At 45.8% G+C, this 20682-nt stretch overlaps 1 protein-coding gene across 1 annotated transcript; it reads left to right on the top strand.

Moving 5' to 3' along the window:
- Positions 1-759: 759 nt before the first annotated feature.
- mfhas1 (multifunctional ROCO family signaling regulator 1) lies at positions 760-20668 on the top strand. Its single transcript, XM_056587419.1, has 2 exons — positions 760-4477; positions 17993-20668. The coding sequence occupies exons 1-2, from the start codon at positions 1594-1596 to the stop codon at positions 18121-18123; spliced, it is 3015 nt and encodes a 1004-aa protein (XP_056443394.1). The 5' UTR covers positions 760-1593; the 3' UTR covers positions 18124-20668.
- Positions 20669-20682: the final 14 nt, after the last annotated feature.

Raw genomic sequence — 20682 nt, 5'->3', positions numbered from 1 at the left:
TTTTTTTCAAAACATACAATAGATTAAATAACATTTGATAGACAATATTGTCATAACTTTTTTAGAAGCAACATACTGTAGGCCTATTTAATCGTTACATTTATATATGTTAGACATTTATATATGCTACATTATTTCTGTTTGTCTGTTGACACTCAAATTGATAATCTCCGATAATGGTTCTTGTTTATTTTACACAATGTTTAGAGAGTTTGGTTGTGTGACGGACTTTCTCCGCCCTGTGCTGTCGAAATATTTGGTGAATCTGATCTGCCTCTCCGTTTAGTCATCTTCGCAATCTGAAAGAAACAATAATTTCCTACGAATTTTTGCTGTCGCAATTTCCTTTACAGGTTAACAGTTAATGTTTTCTAATTCTGTTGTATTTATTAATCTTTGGTTAAATCTTACGCATTTTGACTGAAATATAGGCTACCCTACAGAAATAGGCCTACATTCCACCTCGACTTTTAGATCATTATTTCAACATACGACCGTCCACCTGGCCTTGACATCTTACCCGTTTTAGGTAATTTCTCACGGAAGTGATTCACCTTAAGTTGAGAAATAACCATATCTTATACCGGTAAATTTCTCACAATGAGGTTGTATGGGAAACACCACCCTCGGGACTGTTGCTCACGCATGTCTGTCTGTGACTGGGAAGTCCCGCTAGGGGGCGACAGCGTACCGACTTATTTGAATAAAACAGTTTTCAGCATTGCGAGGAAAATTAGATTTATATGACACAATGCTTGTTGTGGACTACCCACATTGATCTTTTGTCTGGGTTGTTTCATTTTACAATCACCCCTATAGTGGTGGAAGTAACACCATTCTTGTGTTCCTGATTATGTACTACATGACAAAGGACAGCAGTTATAAATACTGTTGCTGGCCGTTATAAACGTCAGTGGAGTTTATTTGACAATTTTTTAAGTAACTAAACGCTTGGCGTTTCGAATAACCAACAGCTACGGGCGCGAATTGATTGTATCCAAATCCAACGGTAGATCGCTATCGCTTTCCCTTTTTTAACACACCCAGGAAGGAAGGTGGATTGAGCAACGTGACGCAGAGGTCGGGCGTCGCTCCTCCACCAGGAGCAGCGAGCCACTCTCCCCTCGCTGGCCGACCAGAGGGAGCAACGCACGGATAGCAGCGGAAGCTAAGCGGCGTGATTTACAAGAAGTAGCCCGTGTCATGTTTACAACCGATGGCGATCTGTTGTCGTTGAAGCGAGAATGCCCAGGCGCCACGGGAGAAATAACTTGGGATTGATGTTGGATTTACAATAGAGGCAGGTTTCTCTTATTGTGCAGTGTGTGTATATATGCATGTGTGTGTTGTGCGTGTGTGATAGAGTGTGTGGCGCAGGAGGAAAGGATGAGTGGAGAGCACCCGCGGCCAGATTCGGTCGTCTGGTTACGATTGAAAAGCTTGATCTTTGTGTGGCTTGAAACAAGCCACCTTTTCTCGGAGTGAGGACTTTAGAGGCGGTGCTGTGGCTCGCGGTACCAAGATGCTCCCCACGCAAAGGAATCGATGAAAACTCCCAATGAAAACAAGGAGGAGGGGTAGGGCTGCAACACTATGGAGGACAAGGAGAACAGTCTGAAAACGGCCAGGTTGTGGAGGGATGCAGCTATCCGATCGAGGAAGCTGCGAAGCAACCTGCGCCAACTCACCCTCTGCTCTACCGACGACCAAAAGATTATATTGCCCGATGATATTGGAGAGATTGAGGTGCTCAATCTGGGAAACAACTCGCTGCAGGAGCTACCGGATGGTCTGGGATCCACCCTTAACAACCTGCGTATCCTCATCCTCCGCAGAAACAAGTTTACCTCCGTTCCTTCTGTCCTTTTTGAGCTTGGGCAGCTCGTGGAACTGGACATGAGTCACAACTGCCTGCGGAGCCTGTCGGAGGACATCGGCCAGTTGAAACGGTTACAAAAGCTATGCATCAGTCACAACAAGATTCAGTACCTGCCATCGCAAATCGGGGCGCTTGAGGGGTTGGAGGAGCTCGACGTGAGCTTCAATGACATTCGTGATGTGCCCCGGTCGTTCATGCAGCTCAACAAGCTGCACACGCTGGATGCTGATCACAACAAGCTCAACCAGTTCCCCTCTGAGATCCTTGCCCTGCGGGACCTGGAGGAACTCGACTGCTCTGGGAATAAATTTGAGACACTGCCAGGAGACATCACAAAGCTGCAAAAGTCTATTAAAATATTTTGGCTGAGTAGTCTTCACATTTCCAGGTTACCCGACACTTTCTGTCAGCTGCACAATCTCGAGAGCCTCATGCTGGACAGTAACATCCTCACTGCACTGCCTGCCTCTTTCGGTAACCTCCAGAGACTGAAGATGCTGAACCTTTCCTCAAACGACTTTGAGAACTTCCCCAGTGTCATTTTGAATATCACGGGATTAGAGGAGCTGTACCTCAGCAGAAACAGACTGACGTCGGTCCCCGAGGAGATTGGGAAACTTTTGAAGCTGGCCAACCTGTGGCTTGACAACAACAACATCACGTACCTGCCGGATTCCATCGTGGACCTGGAGAACCTGGAAGAGCTGGTGTTGCAGGGTAACCAAATAGCCATACTGCCTGACAACTTCGGGAAGCTCGCCAAGGTCAACATCTGGAAGGTGAAGGACAACCCGCTCATCCAGCCGCCCTACGAGGTGTGCATGAAGGGGATCCCCTACATCGCGGCCTACCAGAAGGAGCTCGCCCACTCCCAGCTGGCCATCAAGCCCAGGCTGAAGCTTGTGTTGATGGGCAGGACTAACAGTGGGAAGACGCTGCTCAGGCAGAGTGTGGTCGACCAGCACGGGGACTCGGCCGGCTCCCCAGGGAAGAAGGGGATCGAGGTGACCAACTGGGTCGCGGACGCCGAGCGCAGCCTCACGTTCTTGGTGTACAACTTGTCAGGGAAGCCGAACTACGACCTCATCAAACCCTTTTTCCTGTCGCCGGGCGCGCTGTACGTCCTCGTCGTGAACCTCAAGGCGTACTCGCCCAGGAACTTCTACGCGCACGTGGGGTACTACCTCCACCTGCTCACTGCCAAAGTACCCCACGCCGTGGTGTGTCTGGTGGGCACGCACGCCGACCTCTGCGGCGAAGCGGAGCTGGAGGGCAAGACCCTGGACATCCACTGGCAGATCTCCCTGCAGGAGAAGGCGGACGTCCAGGCCCTGAGGAGCCTCTTCCTGCAGGTTGACCAAGGGCTGGAGCAGGGCTTCAACCTCCGCTCCTGCAGCCCCCACGTCCTTTTCTACGGCGTCTCGGACCGGAGCCTGCGGCGGAAGAAGACGCAGCTGCAGTACATGCTGAACCACCGGCTGCAGATCCTTTCGCCGGTGCTGTGCGTCAGCTGCACGGCGAGCCAGTCGAACGTCCAGAGGCTGCGGGAGAAGCTCATGGCGGTGGCGGAGCACCGGGAGATCTTCCCCAACCTCCACCGCGTGCTGCCCATGAGCTGGCAGGTGCTGGAGGAGTTGCACTTTAAGCCCACCGACCTCTGGCTGTCGTGGTGGGACTCGGCGCGCCTGGGGCTGCAGGCGGGGCTGACGGAGGACCGGCTGCAGAGCGCCCTGTCCTACCTCCACGAGAGCGGCAAGCTGCTCTACTTCGAGGACAGCCCGACGCTGAAGGAGTACGTGTTCCACAACCTGCCGCGCTTCATCGCCATCCTCAACGTCTTCTTCCAGCGGGACCAGTCCACGCTGCTGGACCGGCTTCTGTCGGAGGGGGAGCGGGGGGACAAGGGCCGGGTGAGCCTGGTCACGGAGGGGGAGAAGGGCGAGCGGCTGAAGGTGACCCACCTGCAGCACCACCTGGAGGGCTTCCTGCAGCACGGCCTGCTGCCCTCCAACGTCATCCGGCTGCTGCTGCGGCCGCTCATCCAGACGCAGCAGGACCTCCACCTGATCATGGAGCTGCTGGAGAAGATGGGCATGTGCTACTGCATCAACAAGCCCCGGAGCAAGCCCCTGAACGGGGCCACGGCGTGGTACAAGTTCCCCAGCTACGTCAGCGACGAGGTGCCGCGCGCCGAGACCTGGATGGGCGGCCGCGGCAAGGAGGAGCAGTGTCCGCCGTTCTCGGTGGAGCAGCTGCACATCGAGTACAGCTTCCCGCTCGTCTTCCCGCCGGGCTTGTTCACGCGCTTCAGCGTGCAGATCAACGGCCACGTGGTGCAGCGGTCGGACGGCCGCCACCAGATCTTCGCCCACCGCGGCAAGGTGCCCGTGGTGATCAGCCACCGGCCGCAGGCAGGGACGCTGTCCATCGCGAGCCACGCGTCGCTGCCCAACATCTGGACGGCGTGGCAGGCGGTGACGCCCCTGGTGGAGGAGCTGAACGTCCTGCTGCAGGAGTGGCCGGGCCTCCTCTACTCGGTGCATATCCTGTGTTCCAAGTGCCTCAAGAATGGGTCGGCCAGCCCGCACCGCTTTCCAGGTAATGTCACCATTGTGCGACTTTGAGATGTTACTTAAATGTTTGACCAGTTTTAAGCTTGTTCGTGATAACCAAACTCTTTTCTAATGGACGATTACATTGAATGACTCGATTGCATTCAATGCATGTATGTTACATTATAATATTCATGGTCATGACAATGCATGATTACTATCATGTATTCACAATTTCTCACCGTCACGTTTGGATTTCCTTACCATTTAAGTGTATGGCAAATTTGGCTCACGACAACATTTCACAGCGCAGTCTCACAGTTGGAAGTCAACTCAATTCGAGGCAATTATGCAAGTGATGATTTCAGAGGAAGCTGTGACTCCTATTCGATGGAAACAGCGGTGGGAGGGATATATGACAGCAACATTGACTGTTTTTGAGATATGTTTAAGAGATTAAGGCAACAGTGGATCAGACAGGCGCTAACTAGTCAGTATGAATCATAGTTTCGGCTCTGCAGTATAGCTCAATCCGTCAACATTGCATGACATGATTATAATGACATTTCCTGCATTGTTTTATGCAAATTATATACAAATTGCCTTTGCAATGGTAGAAGCACATTGTTGTGTTTCATCATTACATTGTTTCAAATACGCTTTGCTGTATTAACAAACGACCCTAACAAATCAAAGGTCAACTCAACACATGGATACTAGCAAACACAGTTAGATTGGCGTTACTATTTCATCTATTTTTCATGGACTTTAATGCATTTATGGCCAGGACAGTGAAGAGAAAGTGAGACAGGTCAGTGAAGAGGGAGTGAGACAGGACGGTGAAGGGTGACAGGACAGTGGAGAGAGTGAGACAGGACAGTGAAGGGTGACAGGACAGTGAAGAGAGAGTGAGTCAGGACATTGAAGAGAGAGTGAGTCAGGAAAGTGAAGAGTGACAGGACAGTGAAGAACCTCAGGAAAGTAGGTGGACAGGGAGAAGAAAGGCCAATAGCAGATTGGATTTTAACCTGGGTGAGGGTTTTTGAATCAACCCTTATCAATCTTCTGGAATAAAATGGGGTTTTCGTAAAAGACTCACACTGTTGAGTTGTTAGCCCTTGTTAAGGATGGTTTGGTCCAAGTAAAATTTGTTTATTTTGGCAATATCACCCTCCCTTAAGCCTTTCAGGATGTAGTGTGAGTCCACATTTCTGATATTCTCACATTTGATTAGACTCTGTATCTGGCTCTGCTTTGTTTAACAGCCCTACCTCTCACACTCTCTCTCTCTCTCTCTCTCTCTCTCTCTCTCTCTCTCTCTCTCATTCCCCTTTCTCTCTCTCTCTGTCTCTCCCTCTCTCTCTCTCATCCCCCCACCCCTTTCTCTCCCATTCCCCCTTCCTTTCACTCTCCGTCTCTCCCTCTCTCCCTCTCTGTCTCTCCCTCTCTCATTCCCTCTTTCTATCTCTCTCTGTCTCTCTCTCTCATTCCCCCTCCCTCCCTCCCTCCCGCCTGCCCGGGTCTTGGATCAGCTTTAGGAGTCCTGGAGGATTAGTTCATGTCTACGGTACTGCTGCTGGTCTGCATCATTACACTCTAGACGGCGGCGGTGGCTTTTATGAACAATGTCTTAGCCGGGCGTAGCTCTGGAGCTTCTCACAAAGCCAGCTGGCTCGGTCTCCGGCGCACTAGTCCCTGACACGGACCAGCGATCATGCTAATACATGGTAATAACGCGGAGCTTTAGGGACGGGGATCCGATGGAGAGGGCGGGCGGTGTTGGGGGCAGTGTGGGGACGGAGATGGTTGCCATAGGCGTTGTTTCACGGCCACCAGGAGCACACAAAGAGCACTTTTGTAATTGTCTAAAGCGCTTCATTATTGATGAGGTTAAGGCCCAATCCCATTTCTACCCCCTACCCCTTCCCCTTACCCCTTCAAAACAAGGGGGAGGGGTAAGGGGAAGGGGTAAGGGGTAGAAATGGGATTGGGCCTAAATTGAATGCAAATCAAACCGCAACACTACCGCTGTCCTGGGTCCATCTGTCGAAACGTGTTGCCTCGTAGATGCGGTCGTAACGATGACACTATATGTGTCTGGCACACTCTTGGTCCTAGTCGGCAGTAGCTTAGGAGGTAGAGCAGGTTGGCTGGTAGCCGCAAGGTTGCTAGTTCGATCCCTGGAGTGTCGAGGTGTCCCTGAGCAAGGCGCCTAACCTTAACTGCTCCCGGCGAACCTGCTGTCACCTTGCATGGTTGACACTGCCGTCTGGTGTGTGAATGTGTGTATGAATTGGTGACTGTTAGGCAATATTGTAAAGCGGTTTGGGTAAAAGTGCTATATAAATGTAGTCCTTCCATTTACCATAGTCTTAATGAGGTATAAGGAAAATAGACATCTTTAAAGCCTAAATGCTAAAAACAAAATATCATGATTGGATGTAAATAATTTGATCTCATTTTTATTATAGATTATCAGAATATCATAACTTCACCAAACGTGTCTTCAGAATAAAAACGCTTTGTTTGACAAAAGAAGGGATCCAAAACAACATTTAGAAAAATTTGTCACTCATATCAACAACAGCATAAGGATTATATCTAATGTGTGATTTACATAACTACACTTACACAATCAGCTCAGTGTAGGGCACCACATTAAAAGCAAGTTAAAGGTTGTTTCAACAGAACACAATAAGTACCAAACAGATCCCCCGGTCACACCACATTAACAACACATATTTTTATTTTAAACATTATGACGGTGCTACGGCCCCTATAGGGCTCCGCTGTCCTTTTATGGAGACGATATTCTTGGCTGCGGCAGTAGCAGCTGCTGCAGCCTCCACCCAGCAACCTATAGGAACACTGGCTCTCCCTTGGTTCAGACGGCTACCGCGGCGACACCTCGACCGCCAGAGAACACCGTCCCGGTTTCCCTCATTCCCCAAATAGTTGTGCTGTAATGGTGCAGGACCACAGGACCACATGATGGAAAGGACTGCACTTATCTTTGGTGCTGGGGGAGTTGTTTTTGTTTTAGGTGCACCTGTGTCGTTTTTTTCCATTGAGAGACAGACTTTCACCTGGCTTTCATGTAGCCAAGAGTGTTTTTCTTTTCTTTTCTTTTTTGTTCGACTTGCCCAGAGGTTTGTGCTTTTTTTTTTTATGGGCTTTTAAGTTCAGAGACATTCCGTTGAAAGAGGATTCGCCCTCCAGTTTAAAACAAGCCATCCAAACAAACATCTGTGTTGTGTTCATGATCTTTAATAATAGTATAGCAACGCTCACTGAAGTCGTCTCATATTATAGAAACAAATTTTAAGGTTTAGAATGCTGCATGATTATGCAACACACTTCTCACATCAGTCACTTAAAAGTCTATAAATGATCATATTGAAGCAATGTTGGATAAACGTCTACATTGCTACTTGTCGTCTGTATCTTGAATGATGAGGTGGAACAGCGACGCAGATCAAGACATCTGAGGTGAAGGTTGTCTGGGACCGCTAATCGCCAACAACTGGCAGGTTGCCCATGGCTTCCTGTTGGAACTATCTTGTCTGATGAGCAGAATCCTCTCAACGTCAATATATCACTTCCATTGAAACGGCCCTGGTCATATCTGCTTTTCCTGTCTGGTCTCTAGAATGTTCTCTGGCATTCGATGACATTGTGTCTTTCCAAATTCTGTGTACTGTCGACAGTTCAGTTGCAGGCCTTTTGTTGTGGGTTTGATATCTCAGGTCGAGAAATGCACGGAATGTCTTTTTAAAAAAGACAATTCAACTTGTAAACTCCTTTTTTACTGGATGTTTAGTCTAGTGAGCTTTGGGATTTCCTTGAAGGGTTCATTCATGGTCGAAAGTTGATGCTTTCACTTGAATGCAGCAAAGCCATTTCATGTATTTGTGTTAGGCCTTCAGTGTTTACCACTGTAGTTTACATTTGTGGCAGTGGGTTCCGCCATAACTGTACAAGTAAAATACAAGAGAAGAAGCAGTGAAGCAGACAGAGGAGGGTTTTCAAACATAGGTAAATCCTCCCACACGCCTCGGTTTCCCAACCCATGCTAAACTGATAGAGAGACTATGTTCAAGGAGGAACACTGCTTCGCTTCAAGTGGATCTCTGGACTTGGCAGGTTGAGCACTTCTCCTAGCCTTATGTCAGTCCGTTGGCAGAGCCAGGCATTAACGCTGCACAGGTTCAATGGTTTGATTCCCACTGGGGCAACTCATGTTAAGAAATGAGCTTTTGAAGTCTGAACGGTTGGCATAGGTTTATTTATTTAGAGTAAAACTCTTTAATGGGCTACAGGGCTGCCCCATCACTGTACTCTCCCCCCCCCCCCCCGTCTCCTGTCTGAATCCAGGCCCGTTTCATCCCTCTGTTCTGGTTTGTGTGGACAATAAAGCTCTTATCAGTACTACATGTCAGCCGAATTGTACAGCAGATTTCCGATTCCCATCAGTTCCCACCGGGGCCACCCATGCCAACGCATGCACTCCCAGTAATTAAGGCACTTTGGATGCAATGAATCCATCGATGGCATATAGAAGAACCCTGACACGGTGCGTCTTGCCATAACTGTTGCGGTGCATCGATCGGACCGGCGAACAAAAGACTAGACAGCAGCGATCTAGATTGGAGGGACACACTGTCTTAACACTGCTACTGTACATCAAACAATTACCCGGCTAGTGACCAGCTAACGTTCCACTGGCTTGGTTTAAGAGCCTTTTTAATGGGAGCCGCGTTGACTCAATTATGATAACCCGATAAGGCAGACAGAGTGTTATCATGGAGGCTCTTCATGTACTCTGCAGCAACGCCTCCTGACAGGCAAGACAGGACAGGAGGACGTGTGTTAATGCTTCAGCTTCCTAGCCTGCGGGGCCTGTATTTCCGTCTCTCTCAGCCTAAGGGATACACTGATGTGGGATTTTTAATCAACAACTCCTCAGTATGTTGTACACTAGTATGACATGGGTGAGATATGGTGCGAAGGATCCCTAATGTATGTTGCTATGTTGGACAGCAACAAAATACATTGGGGATAATACAAAAAAAAAAGTAGGAAGGAAAAGTAGTAACGGTAGGGCTAAGTAAAACATTAAATATGAAATTTGTGGTACTAATTAAGCAGTTAAAAATAAAGCAACCACAGGTAGAAACAATGACATCCATCTGGTGGACGGGGGGAGGTACCAGGTTCCAGCAATATGCTCATAGACACTTAGACTCTCTTTCGTCTGGAAGTCCTTGAGGTTTTACTAAAACAAGATAACGCGCGGTTCTCCTCAAGAGGTTTCGACCAGCCAGTGATCGATTCCTTCCAGTGCCAAGCCTCCAGCGGACGTGAAAGTGAACCACTTTCCCCTCGTCGTACCCGGCCCGACCCGCAGCCACTAGGCTACGCTGGCCATAATCTGTTGAGAGGATCTGTGTGGATTAGGCCGGGAGTTACCGGCCTCAGTGGATGACCAGTCCCCCCGGGCCAACCCAGGTTTTTTTTATAACCAAACATTTTAATATTTTTCTGCCATGCGTGCGTTATTGTTAATTCATTTGAATTCATATTCATATGCCGTTTCCTTCTGCAACGCCAATTTTTATATGCAAGGATTGTCCTCGCTTGTAGGTCGCTGTGGATAGAAGTGTCCGCTGAAGGTCAATTTGCTCACTGAGTGACGTATTCAGTGCATACGTGTACCTTGTTCAGTGACCGTTTTCACAGAGGATCTTTGTCTCCCCCTACTTCACATCACGCTACTGTCAAAACCGCTAATTGCTATTCACATCACCTCACTAGTGTCACTATGACGATATTGTATTCTAGAACAAAAAAAGACGATCATCTTGGACATACACTACATGCAGGTAGCTGAACGATGATCTCAACAGAGAGTTGACAACAATCTCAACTTCACAGGCAAGATATAGAGCAGCATGCCACGGCAAAGCAGTGGGTCAGCAGTCCTCCCCCAGAACATTTTGTGAACTTTTGCTCGTCCTGGTCTGTTGTTGTTGTTGTACGAATGCCAAGTCCTAAACGGAGAGTTCGTTGAGCTCTGTGACCGTCCAGAATGTGTTGGAGGTTTATTGTGAAGGTGTGTGTGTAGACCAGACTACTGAGGACAGATATAGCAGCCCTGGAGGATCAAACCTGGCCTGCAGATCACATTTCAGTGCAGTATAACGGCTTCTGATGTAGTTCAACTCAGTTCACCACAGAGCTAAGGTAGTGATTCTTACAGAATTGAAACTAAATACTAATAAAGTACCTCACAAAGACTTGAGAAAGGAAGGAATAACAAGAGGGAGACATAGGTTTGTTGTAATTATGATTCAGATTCTATTTGAGCTGCCCTTTTATTGTGGAAGACAGTCTAGCCTGACTCGGCTTACTCAGGAGGACGAGTTCAGGTTTTAAGATCTTAAGTGTCTCTTTTGTACTCAAGCGGCCATGCTCTGAGTAGCTGGCTCATAGTTGGCTGACAGTTCTCTGACTGTTCTCGTAAGATTAAATTCGTTCGGGAACAACAGTGAGGTGATTGATTCAACCACGCGTTTAAGAGAACAGCGTGTGGAGCCAGTTGGCTCATGTTGACTGTTGATCGAGCTTAAGCTCTTTATAAAGGGTTTTCATCGGCTTCACACGCATTTGACCAAGGAACCTAAGACTGATACAGGCTGCCCCTAGGGCTGTTCTTATTCAGACCTCCACCATAAACGTTTCATTTCAAACTTTGATTCCAACATCTAGGTGACACACTTTGGTCTTCTCATACAATTTTCACACTGACCGGAACCAACTTTCAGCATATTCTTCAAAATCAGGTGCTCACCAATGTAATGTTTGTTTGCCACACATTTGAATTAAAATATATCTGCGCCAGCATATTTACTATTATAAGCTTTTTTTATATATACATTTTGAGTTTGTCTTGTATTGTCTTTTACTTATTGTCATAAAGTTGTATAAAACATGAGAAATATCCCCCTTTCTGTTGAGCGGCTGAATGATCAGGAATGTTGTCCTTCCTGTACCAGTGAGGTTATGACCCCTGCAGCGGGCAGGTGATCATTCAGAGACGATGAATCCCGTTACATCACCGCTCTCTAAGTCAACTGCATTAGCCAAGTCATGTGACTCCTGCGGTAGGCTTTTAGCCCAACGGTGATGTCATCACTGCCAGAGACCTGTAACTGCCCTGTTGTCATTTGGCTGAAAGGAGGTTAAGTGTTAGCATTTGACTAGCTTAGCTTAGATGAGGATAGCTTAGTTGGCTAACCAGATAACAAAAACAAGAGTGGTAGTAGAGAATGCAGCTACAGTATCTGCTATACTGCATCCATTATTAGCATTGTTCTATACACATTTAGTTGATTTATTATTAAGGAGACACGCGTGATTTGAGATTGCCTGTTAAATGTAAGCTCATTGCACAACACATTTTAATAATGAACTGAGACCAACAAAGAGAAACGGAGACAAATGCACTTGTGCATATGGACCCATAAACACTGACTTTCAAAAGTTAAACTACATCTATTGAGCCGCTTATCCATATCCCATGACTTGGTCACGTCGGTGTTACATGCAATAATTATCACGTTCTGTACTAACCGACACTGTGTCGATCTTGTGACACACAAGATCTGAGCAGGGTAATACTAAAGGAATTTAGTAGGAATATCAGGATTAGACCTCACCACGCCATGGGTTATGATGGTATTGGACTCAGCTCTCTTTTTCCTCGTTATTATCCATATTTATATGGGGTTTATATGGACAACCTGCCATTTTCGGGACAGTGTCGACAGACAGGAAAGGGGATTGAAAGAGGGGAAATCACATGAAAATATTCTGTATGTGGATGAGTCGTAGCACCCACCCAAGCTACTACTATTACTACTACTACTAGTATGCCTATAGTAATTGTTCACTTGGGAACATTGATATTACAGGCAGAAATTGGGTTAAAAAATTATTTGTGGAAGAAGTTGGGGTCACAAGATATTCCGGATTTAATAACCCAGGCGTGGTTGTCACAGGCTGCACTACAGTAGCACGACTTGTCTGAATAGAAGGGGAACCGTCACGCTCAGCCCTTTCCTAACACAAGAGCGTACCACTTCATCCACGTGCGATACATCAACTCAGTTTACGACCTCAATGTTCCGAATTGGACCAACAGAGAATGGAAATTCCCGAAAAATTAGGTCAACGGTCCGAACTTTTCTAACCGGAGTGCGTAGAGGGCAAAGTGTGGGGTCCGTGTTTTAGACTAAGAGCCCACACTGCCCCCTGTAGGCACCACATGGTGTCAACAAGCGTGGCGCTAATCCTCCGCCTGAGCCGATGACCTTTATCACACAGCTGCTGCTCCCCGCCATTGGCCTCAGCCATTCATTCTCACTGCTCATTGTCTGCCGACGTACGCTACAATTAGCATGTGGCTAACGGGTGGCACAGTGCGCCCGCAAAGGTTTAATCATACATCTGCAGTCCAACAGCTACTGGTCTTTACTCCGGTGAGTGCGGTTAAGGTGTTGCCCTTCTGTGATTTAGAGCGCTGTCGGCCAGTGTCATCTGGTGAGTTATAACATGAGTTGTGGTGGCTGACCTCCTCAACTCGCTCCCTAATTTTAGCACCCATTTGGAGGCCCTAAGAGGCCTAACCCCTACCTGCCCCCTAACGACTTGTATATGAACGCACTGTACTTAGCTTTGAATATACGCGTCTCATATGTGTCTTAATGGTAGATATTAATAATAGATGTGTGGATAATTAACAGGGTGCTGTTGAGACACGGCCACCCTACCCTGAGTAAACACGGGGCTCATCTGTCTACAGGGTCATAAGGCAATTATTCATCCATGAAGGTCAATATGAGAGAGTATGTCACAAGCTTGGGTCGGTATTCAGGCCACCGTATAACCCTGTACCTCAGCTGAACTTGCAGGCCTTGTGGGCACCCGGAACCTGAGCTGCTCTAACTATTTCTATTCAGTGTGTGAAGCTCGAATGACCTGACCTGTGTTTGCGACGTCAAACTAAATGTCACTAACCGCCGTCGTACGTCTGGAGACTTGTTTGAAGGTTTGTGGTCGTGTTTGCTGTAGGTAGGACTGTAAGTGCTGAGTAGAGAAGCACTTGAAAGTTCAGATGGGTTATGTGTTTTCTTTTTGGTGCTAACTCGTTGCTTTTGGCCGCTGGCTTTATTTGTTGTCTTATGTGTTTTTGCACTAGTTTTATCTCAAAAATACAATTTGGCCACTATAATTGTTGTGATACGAGTTAACGTTCCAGCTCGATCTCAAAAATAAATTTTGGCCCCTGTCTTTTTGATCGAAATAAATATTGTAGATCTTTTCAGAAACAACATAAGGTGGTTATAATGTCAGAGTTTTCAGTTTGGCCGTTAACTCTCTCCATAGGGACTGCAGATGTTCCAGCTACAACTGTACTATCAATAGTCTAGGTAAAAACTGTTATTAGCCTTATAGCCTAGAATCAAAAAAGCTTTGACCATGTACTTGCACTGTCCATCTGACAGTTATAAGACATGTTTTGGCTTGGTTTAGTGAGTTCTACAGCTACAGCCTTTATTGGCGACTCAAATTGACCTGGAATCACCAGTTAACATTCCAGGCCCTCAGTATTTTTCTGTTTTCTTTCCAATTGGCAGGGACATGTACATCAATGCCAAAGTCCCTGTTCTGCATCTTTGAACATTCAACATTTGAGAAGATAATTCGGGACACAGGGTTGTTGCCCTCGACTCAACTCAATGAGTAAATAAAAGACATCCATCCAATAATAATCTAATTCCATCACCTTTGTGACATTAGAATCAGGGTTTAAACAGCCGGATGGAACAAACTATTTGGTGGGCTCTGTCCATCACCCGTCTAATGCGGACACTACCGCTTGTGATGTCACAAAGTGGATCCATTATGAAATGGCTGCTAAATAACAGCTCATCAACCTCACCCCTGGTGGTGAAGGAGGGACCCTTTAAACACATGATCCTACACACACGCACACGCTGGTTCCTTCACGGCCTGGGCCCTCATGGTCAACCCTGTGTGTGACCCTCAGAAGCTTCAGCTGGTCATTAGGGAGATACAGTCTTTTGTGTCCTCATGGCCATACCCTCCACCACAATCACACCCATTGTGCACGCTGTCGCCCCACCCGGCCTCCGAAAGCCGGTCCCCAGCTGCCCCCGTTCCAGTGTCCACTCGAACCACTCGACCCAGCGGAACACTGGATCTGACACCAAACACAGAAACCAAAATAGATGCCACTGATAGTTGATTTCTGTCGAAGCCCGGAAAGGGAAGCATGATACGGGATTCATTTGCTGTTGACGAAACCACACTCTCCCCCTGCGTCATGAGAGACGTTTTGCATGTCTTTTTGTTTTTGCTTTGTTTGAGCTTGACGCCTGTACTCAGGTCACAGCAAGAGCCCTACCCTGTTTGGGGAGAGTCACTAGGAAGTTTATGTTTTTGAGTTTGGTTTGGACCACCATTGCAGTTGGCCCAATGTATATTCTGGGCAGATAATCACAAAAGGGGCTTAATGAATATTGGGATTTTCATGGGCTCTTGAAATCGCTTTGTCCAGTGTGGTAAGCTGACTGTGACCTAATATGGTATATCCTATTCTTGGCCCCAATTCGTGACCGGCCCAGTGTTCTGTAATTATGGCTGTGCTGTGTTTGATGAGCATAGGATTAGTAGGGTTAAACAATCCCTGTTTGGTTTACCAGTCCCCTTTTTTCTTTATCTCAGAAGGCTATCAGTGAAGAAAAAGAAACTTGAAACCCTTTTGCAAACAATCAAAACAGAGTGACATCATCGCAGTCATTAATGGAAGGATAAACGGGAGAAGGAAGTGACATCAATACCGCATCTCAATGTTTTGTCTGTCTGAATTCCTGTCACAATGGTTTTCTGGGCGGATGGTTCGTGCTCAGGCATGTTCTCTGACGGTAGAGACCTTTCTCTTTCAGTGGAAGCTCTTAGTCTAAATAGATCCATTGTTTCCCAAGACAGACTGAGGGCAGTCCGTCTACCGGGGTGTATCTTATTGATTTTGGTTGTAGCAGAGAGACACTGGAGTGGTCTTAAAGGGGTTAGCACTGATCTGGTTTTAATGGGTGGAGATGGAAACTGGCTCGCTGGGGTGGATTCGTTACCAGAACTGGGTTGGATCTATTTTGAGGCCCTACCCGAAGGTGGTTGATTCAGTCGGGGGTTTTCAAAAGGTGGGACAGGAACCACAGGGCACGGAGTGGGTCATGGGACGGCCGCAATCCACGGTCTGTTTGTAATGTTAATGCGTTCACTTTTTTGAACTGGTATTAAGAATATACTAATGCGTGGCAGGTCTCCCTCCTTGGACAAATGTACATACACACGATCCTGGCAGTTAAAATGGGGCATAATGGGTGAATGGACCAACTGTAGCCCTCTCAATACAGACCAGCCAAAAGATCACCCATGAATTATCTTTTATGCTTGAGATTCATCCAGGGAATATAAATGAGCACCAGACACATTGGTATTGGTAGAGTATGTGTTTTCCAAACGAGAAAACAATAAAACACATCCTGTGTTTCACTGCGCGTCTGCTTCAGTTGAGCAGTGAGAATTTGTATTGTGTTTTAGTTGAATGCAAACTTATATTTTTTGTAAATAACATAGCTCAAACCGGTTCACTAATCGTAGGTGTGAAATAAGAGTGATTAAGTTTGAATTCCATCTGAGTCCGATGACGACAAAGCTTCCGACCGAGTCTGACTCCAGTGACTGTACACAGTAACCACGACGACCGGCAAGGCTCACAATGCAAAGGGAGTAGGGAGAGGAAGGGGGGGGGGGGGGGGGGGGGACCAAGTGTTTTGGAAACTATTTTGAACGGATTCTTCTGCTGTTGGTTGAAGGCCAACCTCCCATCGAGGGTTTCCTGGATACAGGAAAACATCTCTTCCTCCAAGCTGTCCAGAAGGAGACGTGGTTTCCTTTCATGGTAGCGTAGAAACTGTGCTTGGTCAGAACAACGTTAGCAGTGGAAAAGTTTGGAGTGGAAAAATCCCAGCCGCCAGAGATAATGAGGCCGGTCTCCCCGTCCACGTAACTACATCGGTATATTAGTAAACAGCGCAATATGGGAGTCGAATACATATATCAGTGCATCAGTAAACAGTACAAGACAGGATTCAAATTCCAGGGAGGGGATGTGTGCAGTTCATTCACAGCTGTAACTCGGCTTCTGTTTAAATTTTTGACGGTAATTGTTATTTCTGATGCTCTAAAGCAGGGAATATGAGGCATTAATAAGTGACAAAAACATAAATCAGTCCTCAATCAAAAATATTTAGGAAATTTGAATTAAATCATTGATGTGGATTAACGAACTGTAATCGAGGGGGAATTTATTCTTTGTCAATAGTAACGTCTCAGAATTCCATAACATCTGTGATAGTGGCAAGGAAGAAAAGAGAAAAACTGAATTATATATGATTGATCATCATTGACCTTTCTAAATTTCATTTACAAATCAAACACCCCTTCAAGTCTGGCTTTGAATTCATCTGACATAACATAAGCAAATAAATGCCACTTTAATTATTGTAGTGGTTATCAGTACTATGGGCATCATGTCTACAGGATGTGATTGCTGAAGGGAGCCACATGTTTTGTGTCTGTGGGATGTTTGCTACAGCTTGTAGTGATGGGAGCAGCAGATGATAAATTCAGGTTAATCTTGTAGCGGCACAGGGCAGATTACACTGGCAATGGACCTGATCTTTAGCACGCATTAAGCACACAAAGAGGAATTAAGGAGGAGTCAGACAGACCGAGGCAAAACAAATAATAACTTGATCCATGATCATTTGGTTTGAGAAACACCATAGATCCTATGCTTATGTACAGGCTCATAACAAGCATAACTGGAGATTATATGAGAAAATAACTACACAAACGCCTTAAAACTGGATCTTTTACATTCCTAGATATTCTTAGTATAGTGTTCCTTTCAGAATTTTTGTGATTATAAAAGTGCTTTTTACTCTAATGGGAATTATTTGCTAGAATATAAATCTGTATTAACCCCTTAACGGAACTGATTTTTTTTTTTTGGAGGAGAATGAATATAACTTGTTCACTGGCCCAGGAGGAAATAGTAAGGAAACACCTGTGCTGTTTTCCTCTGCACAGGAAGGCCTTGCGTTATAGAATTTGTTAGGACAAAGCCATAGAGCACCACCTTCTGGGATTAGCTATGCAGTCTTTTAAATTCTCCACTGTAATATACTGGCCCCTACTGGATAAACGGTGAACCACTTGCAAGCAAACCATGTCATGTCCTGTTTAAAATCTAATCATGCTTTATTAACATATCATTAGTATGCATGTGTTTACATTATTATAAATATATGTTCATGCTATTAATGATACCCATCAACATTATTAAGGACGTATAATAACGTTGTTATTGACATTGAGGTCCTATTTCTCTATTCCTTTGTGCGTTAAGGTGAACTTCTGAGTCAACCACGCCCTGAGGGCCTCACGGAGATCATCTGCCCCCAGGGTGGCACGGAGCGGGTGGACGTGGCGCTGGTGTACCCCCCCACGCCCACCGCCGTCAGCCCCTGCTGCAAATGACCCGCTGGATCGGAGCCGCAGCAGCCGCCCGTCTACCACTGACTCACCGGCTGGCTGGCTGGCTTGCTGGCTGACTCACCCCTTCCCTGCTTTATCTCATCTAAAGCTGCCTCGTGTCACTTTGTGGGATGATTTTGACATTTTTAAGCAGAGACCACCAGGTGTGAGGGGGATGAGTCTTGATGAGACGTTTGAAAGTCGATCCGCTTGTGACGTCACTAGTTGGGGTGGTCCACCTAATGGATGTCACAACTGGATCGATCTTTAAATAGCTTGTAAGCGTCACTAGAATCTTTTCTGTTCACACTTGTGCAAAAACAAGAGCGGTTAAACCAACAGTCCTTTTGAGTCCTACCCTGAACTGAACCAACAGCTGAACCACCAACATTAGCGCCAACGGTATCTGTATCATCTGTATCATGCATATCACTACTTGGTGCAGTGTTCAATCGCGCATCAGAAACTCTTTTCCCTCATCATGACACTTCTGAGCCACCTCATATCCATCCGCCTGGATCCGTTTTTTCTGTTCTGTACTTTCCTCTCATTCACCAAAGTGAAATGTTCCGCTCTCAAGGGTCCTCAGCATGTTCAGAACAACAGTATTGGGAGACCGTACATCTTTCACGTTTCACACAATAGCCAAGAAGGAAAAGATGAACTCTCGTCGGCTCAAGTAATTCAGTGTTGTTTGTGCACGCCTTTCTAACAATCATACGGTCTCGAGGGAGATTCCCAGGTGACGCCCCTCGCTCACACACGTAGGGCTCCAGAAGACGTCCTCCGAACGCAACGCCCAGTGGGAACAAGGAAGAAGACGCCTTGGGAAAGAACACCTGGGATCAGGCTCTCTGAGGCATGATCAGGAAGGAGTGCACCAGGCTGTTGACCTAGTGGCTATATTAGTAAGTTCGGTGGGACAACCCGAAATTCGTTCTAAATGCAACTCTGTGGGGAAAACTTTAAATATTGTACTGAGTTGAGTTGTCATGGTTTCCAAAGATTCAGGAAGGTTAGCCCCACCCTACTAACCAATAAGTCTGCCATGTGAAGATGGTGTTTATGGGTGCTGGGCATCAAATAATAGCAAAGTAAAATCACACAACCCTTGCCTTCGTGTTTTATCTGTTTGTCATCACCTTTAAATAAATACATTAACACTGAAGAATAATTATAAAAATGATGATTGGTGGCCTTAAGTATTTAGTAAATTCCGGGGAATAACTAATTTCGTAAAATACAAACTAGCATCTTAACTAGGATATTGTACCCATTGCATTTGTACACCACTTCTATAACATGGGGAATCCTTTGAATTGTGTGCCAACAAAGTGTCTGTTATTTGTACCGAATAATAATGAGAATGTATTTAAAATGATTTTGTCAAAAAAAACTATTTAAGAACTCAGGCAACAGTTAAGATGATTAATGTTTAATTTCTCGAGTGCCGCATCACAATTCTTAGATTAATGCACATTAAAGTGCAGAATTACAAACATGCAACGGAACCGACAAACTCCTCTGAAAAAAGGTTTGATTGTTCGATTTTTTTTATCTCAACTGTACACTTTTATCTAATCGATCGTGTCATATGGATAAGGTCTTATTTGGAAGCCAACGGGCTAACATGGATATGCATGTGCAACTGAGTAAAATTACAAATACGGCATAGTTGTTTTAATGTCTGTACAGCCCCCATTATGGAAAACAAATGCCTACAGAATCACTCATCCATCTCATCCACTCGTTTTGTTAATATTTATAATGCAATCATTGTGGCCCGAATCAGCAAGTCCACACAACTTTACAGTAAAACGTCACGAAGAGAAGCCACCTTGAAGCCAAGGAAATGTACATTTCAATGTCAAAATCAACCGATGCAATATTTTCACCATTTGTTTCATGACCAAACGTCGTCCACTGTTGCATATCTTATGTAACCATCGCTAAGTGTACTCCTCGTCACCTGTCCAAAAAGACGATGAAATTGTATTTAAGCAAGAGATAATCCTGGTATGTAAAAAATATGTTTTCAAGGCTTTCCTCTGTAAGTCTTCATGACACTATTGTGGTCTTGTATAGCAAGGTTTGAATGCATCAAAGTACGTTTTTTCAGCTGTATAGAAGAAAAAATGCTGTTATTGGAGGGCACTGTTTTTCTGTTGTACATAATATCTTTATTTTTGTATGTTGACACACAATGCTTGGCCCTTATTTACAGTGCAATGTGGTGCATGGCTCACTGAGACAGTGGGAGAGTGCACAGACTGTTTTATATGTAGCCGACTAGGACATCTCCCAATGCAATGTTGAATACCAAATATGAATAAACCCACTACAGGTTTTAATATATGCATCCGTGTGTTATTTATTTCTCTGGCTAAATTAGCCTACTGTAGAGCAGTGTCTGGTGATCTGAGCTGAATACTTTACTCAATAGTATTATACATGACCAAAGACATCAAGTAGTTGATATGTAGCATATGATTCAACAGTTATAAACGTCACTTTGATTTTAAGATAAAAACGCAAAACTACAGAACAGATCCGAAACAAATA

This window comes from Gadus chalcogrammus, chromosome 4, assembly GCF_026213295.1.
Source record: "Gadus chalcogrammus isolate NIFS_2021 chromosome 4, NIFS_Gcha_1.0, whole genome shotgun sequence".
NCBI classification, from domain to species: domain Eukaryota; kingdom Metazoa; phylum Chordata; class Actinopteri; order Gadiformes; family Gadidae; genus Gadus; species Gadus chalcogrammus.
The sequence above is the reverse complement of the archived record's forward strand: the minus strand, read 5'-3'. Positions and strand labels throughout refer to the sequence as shown.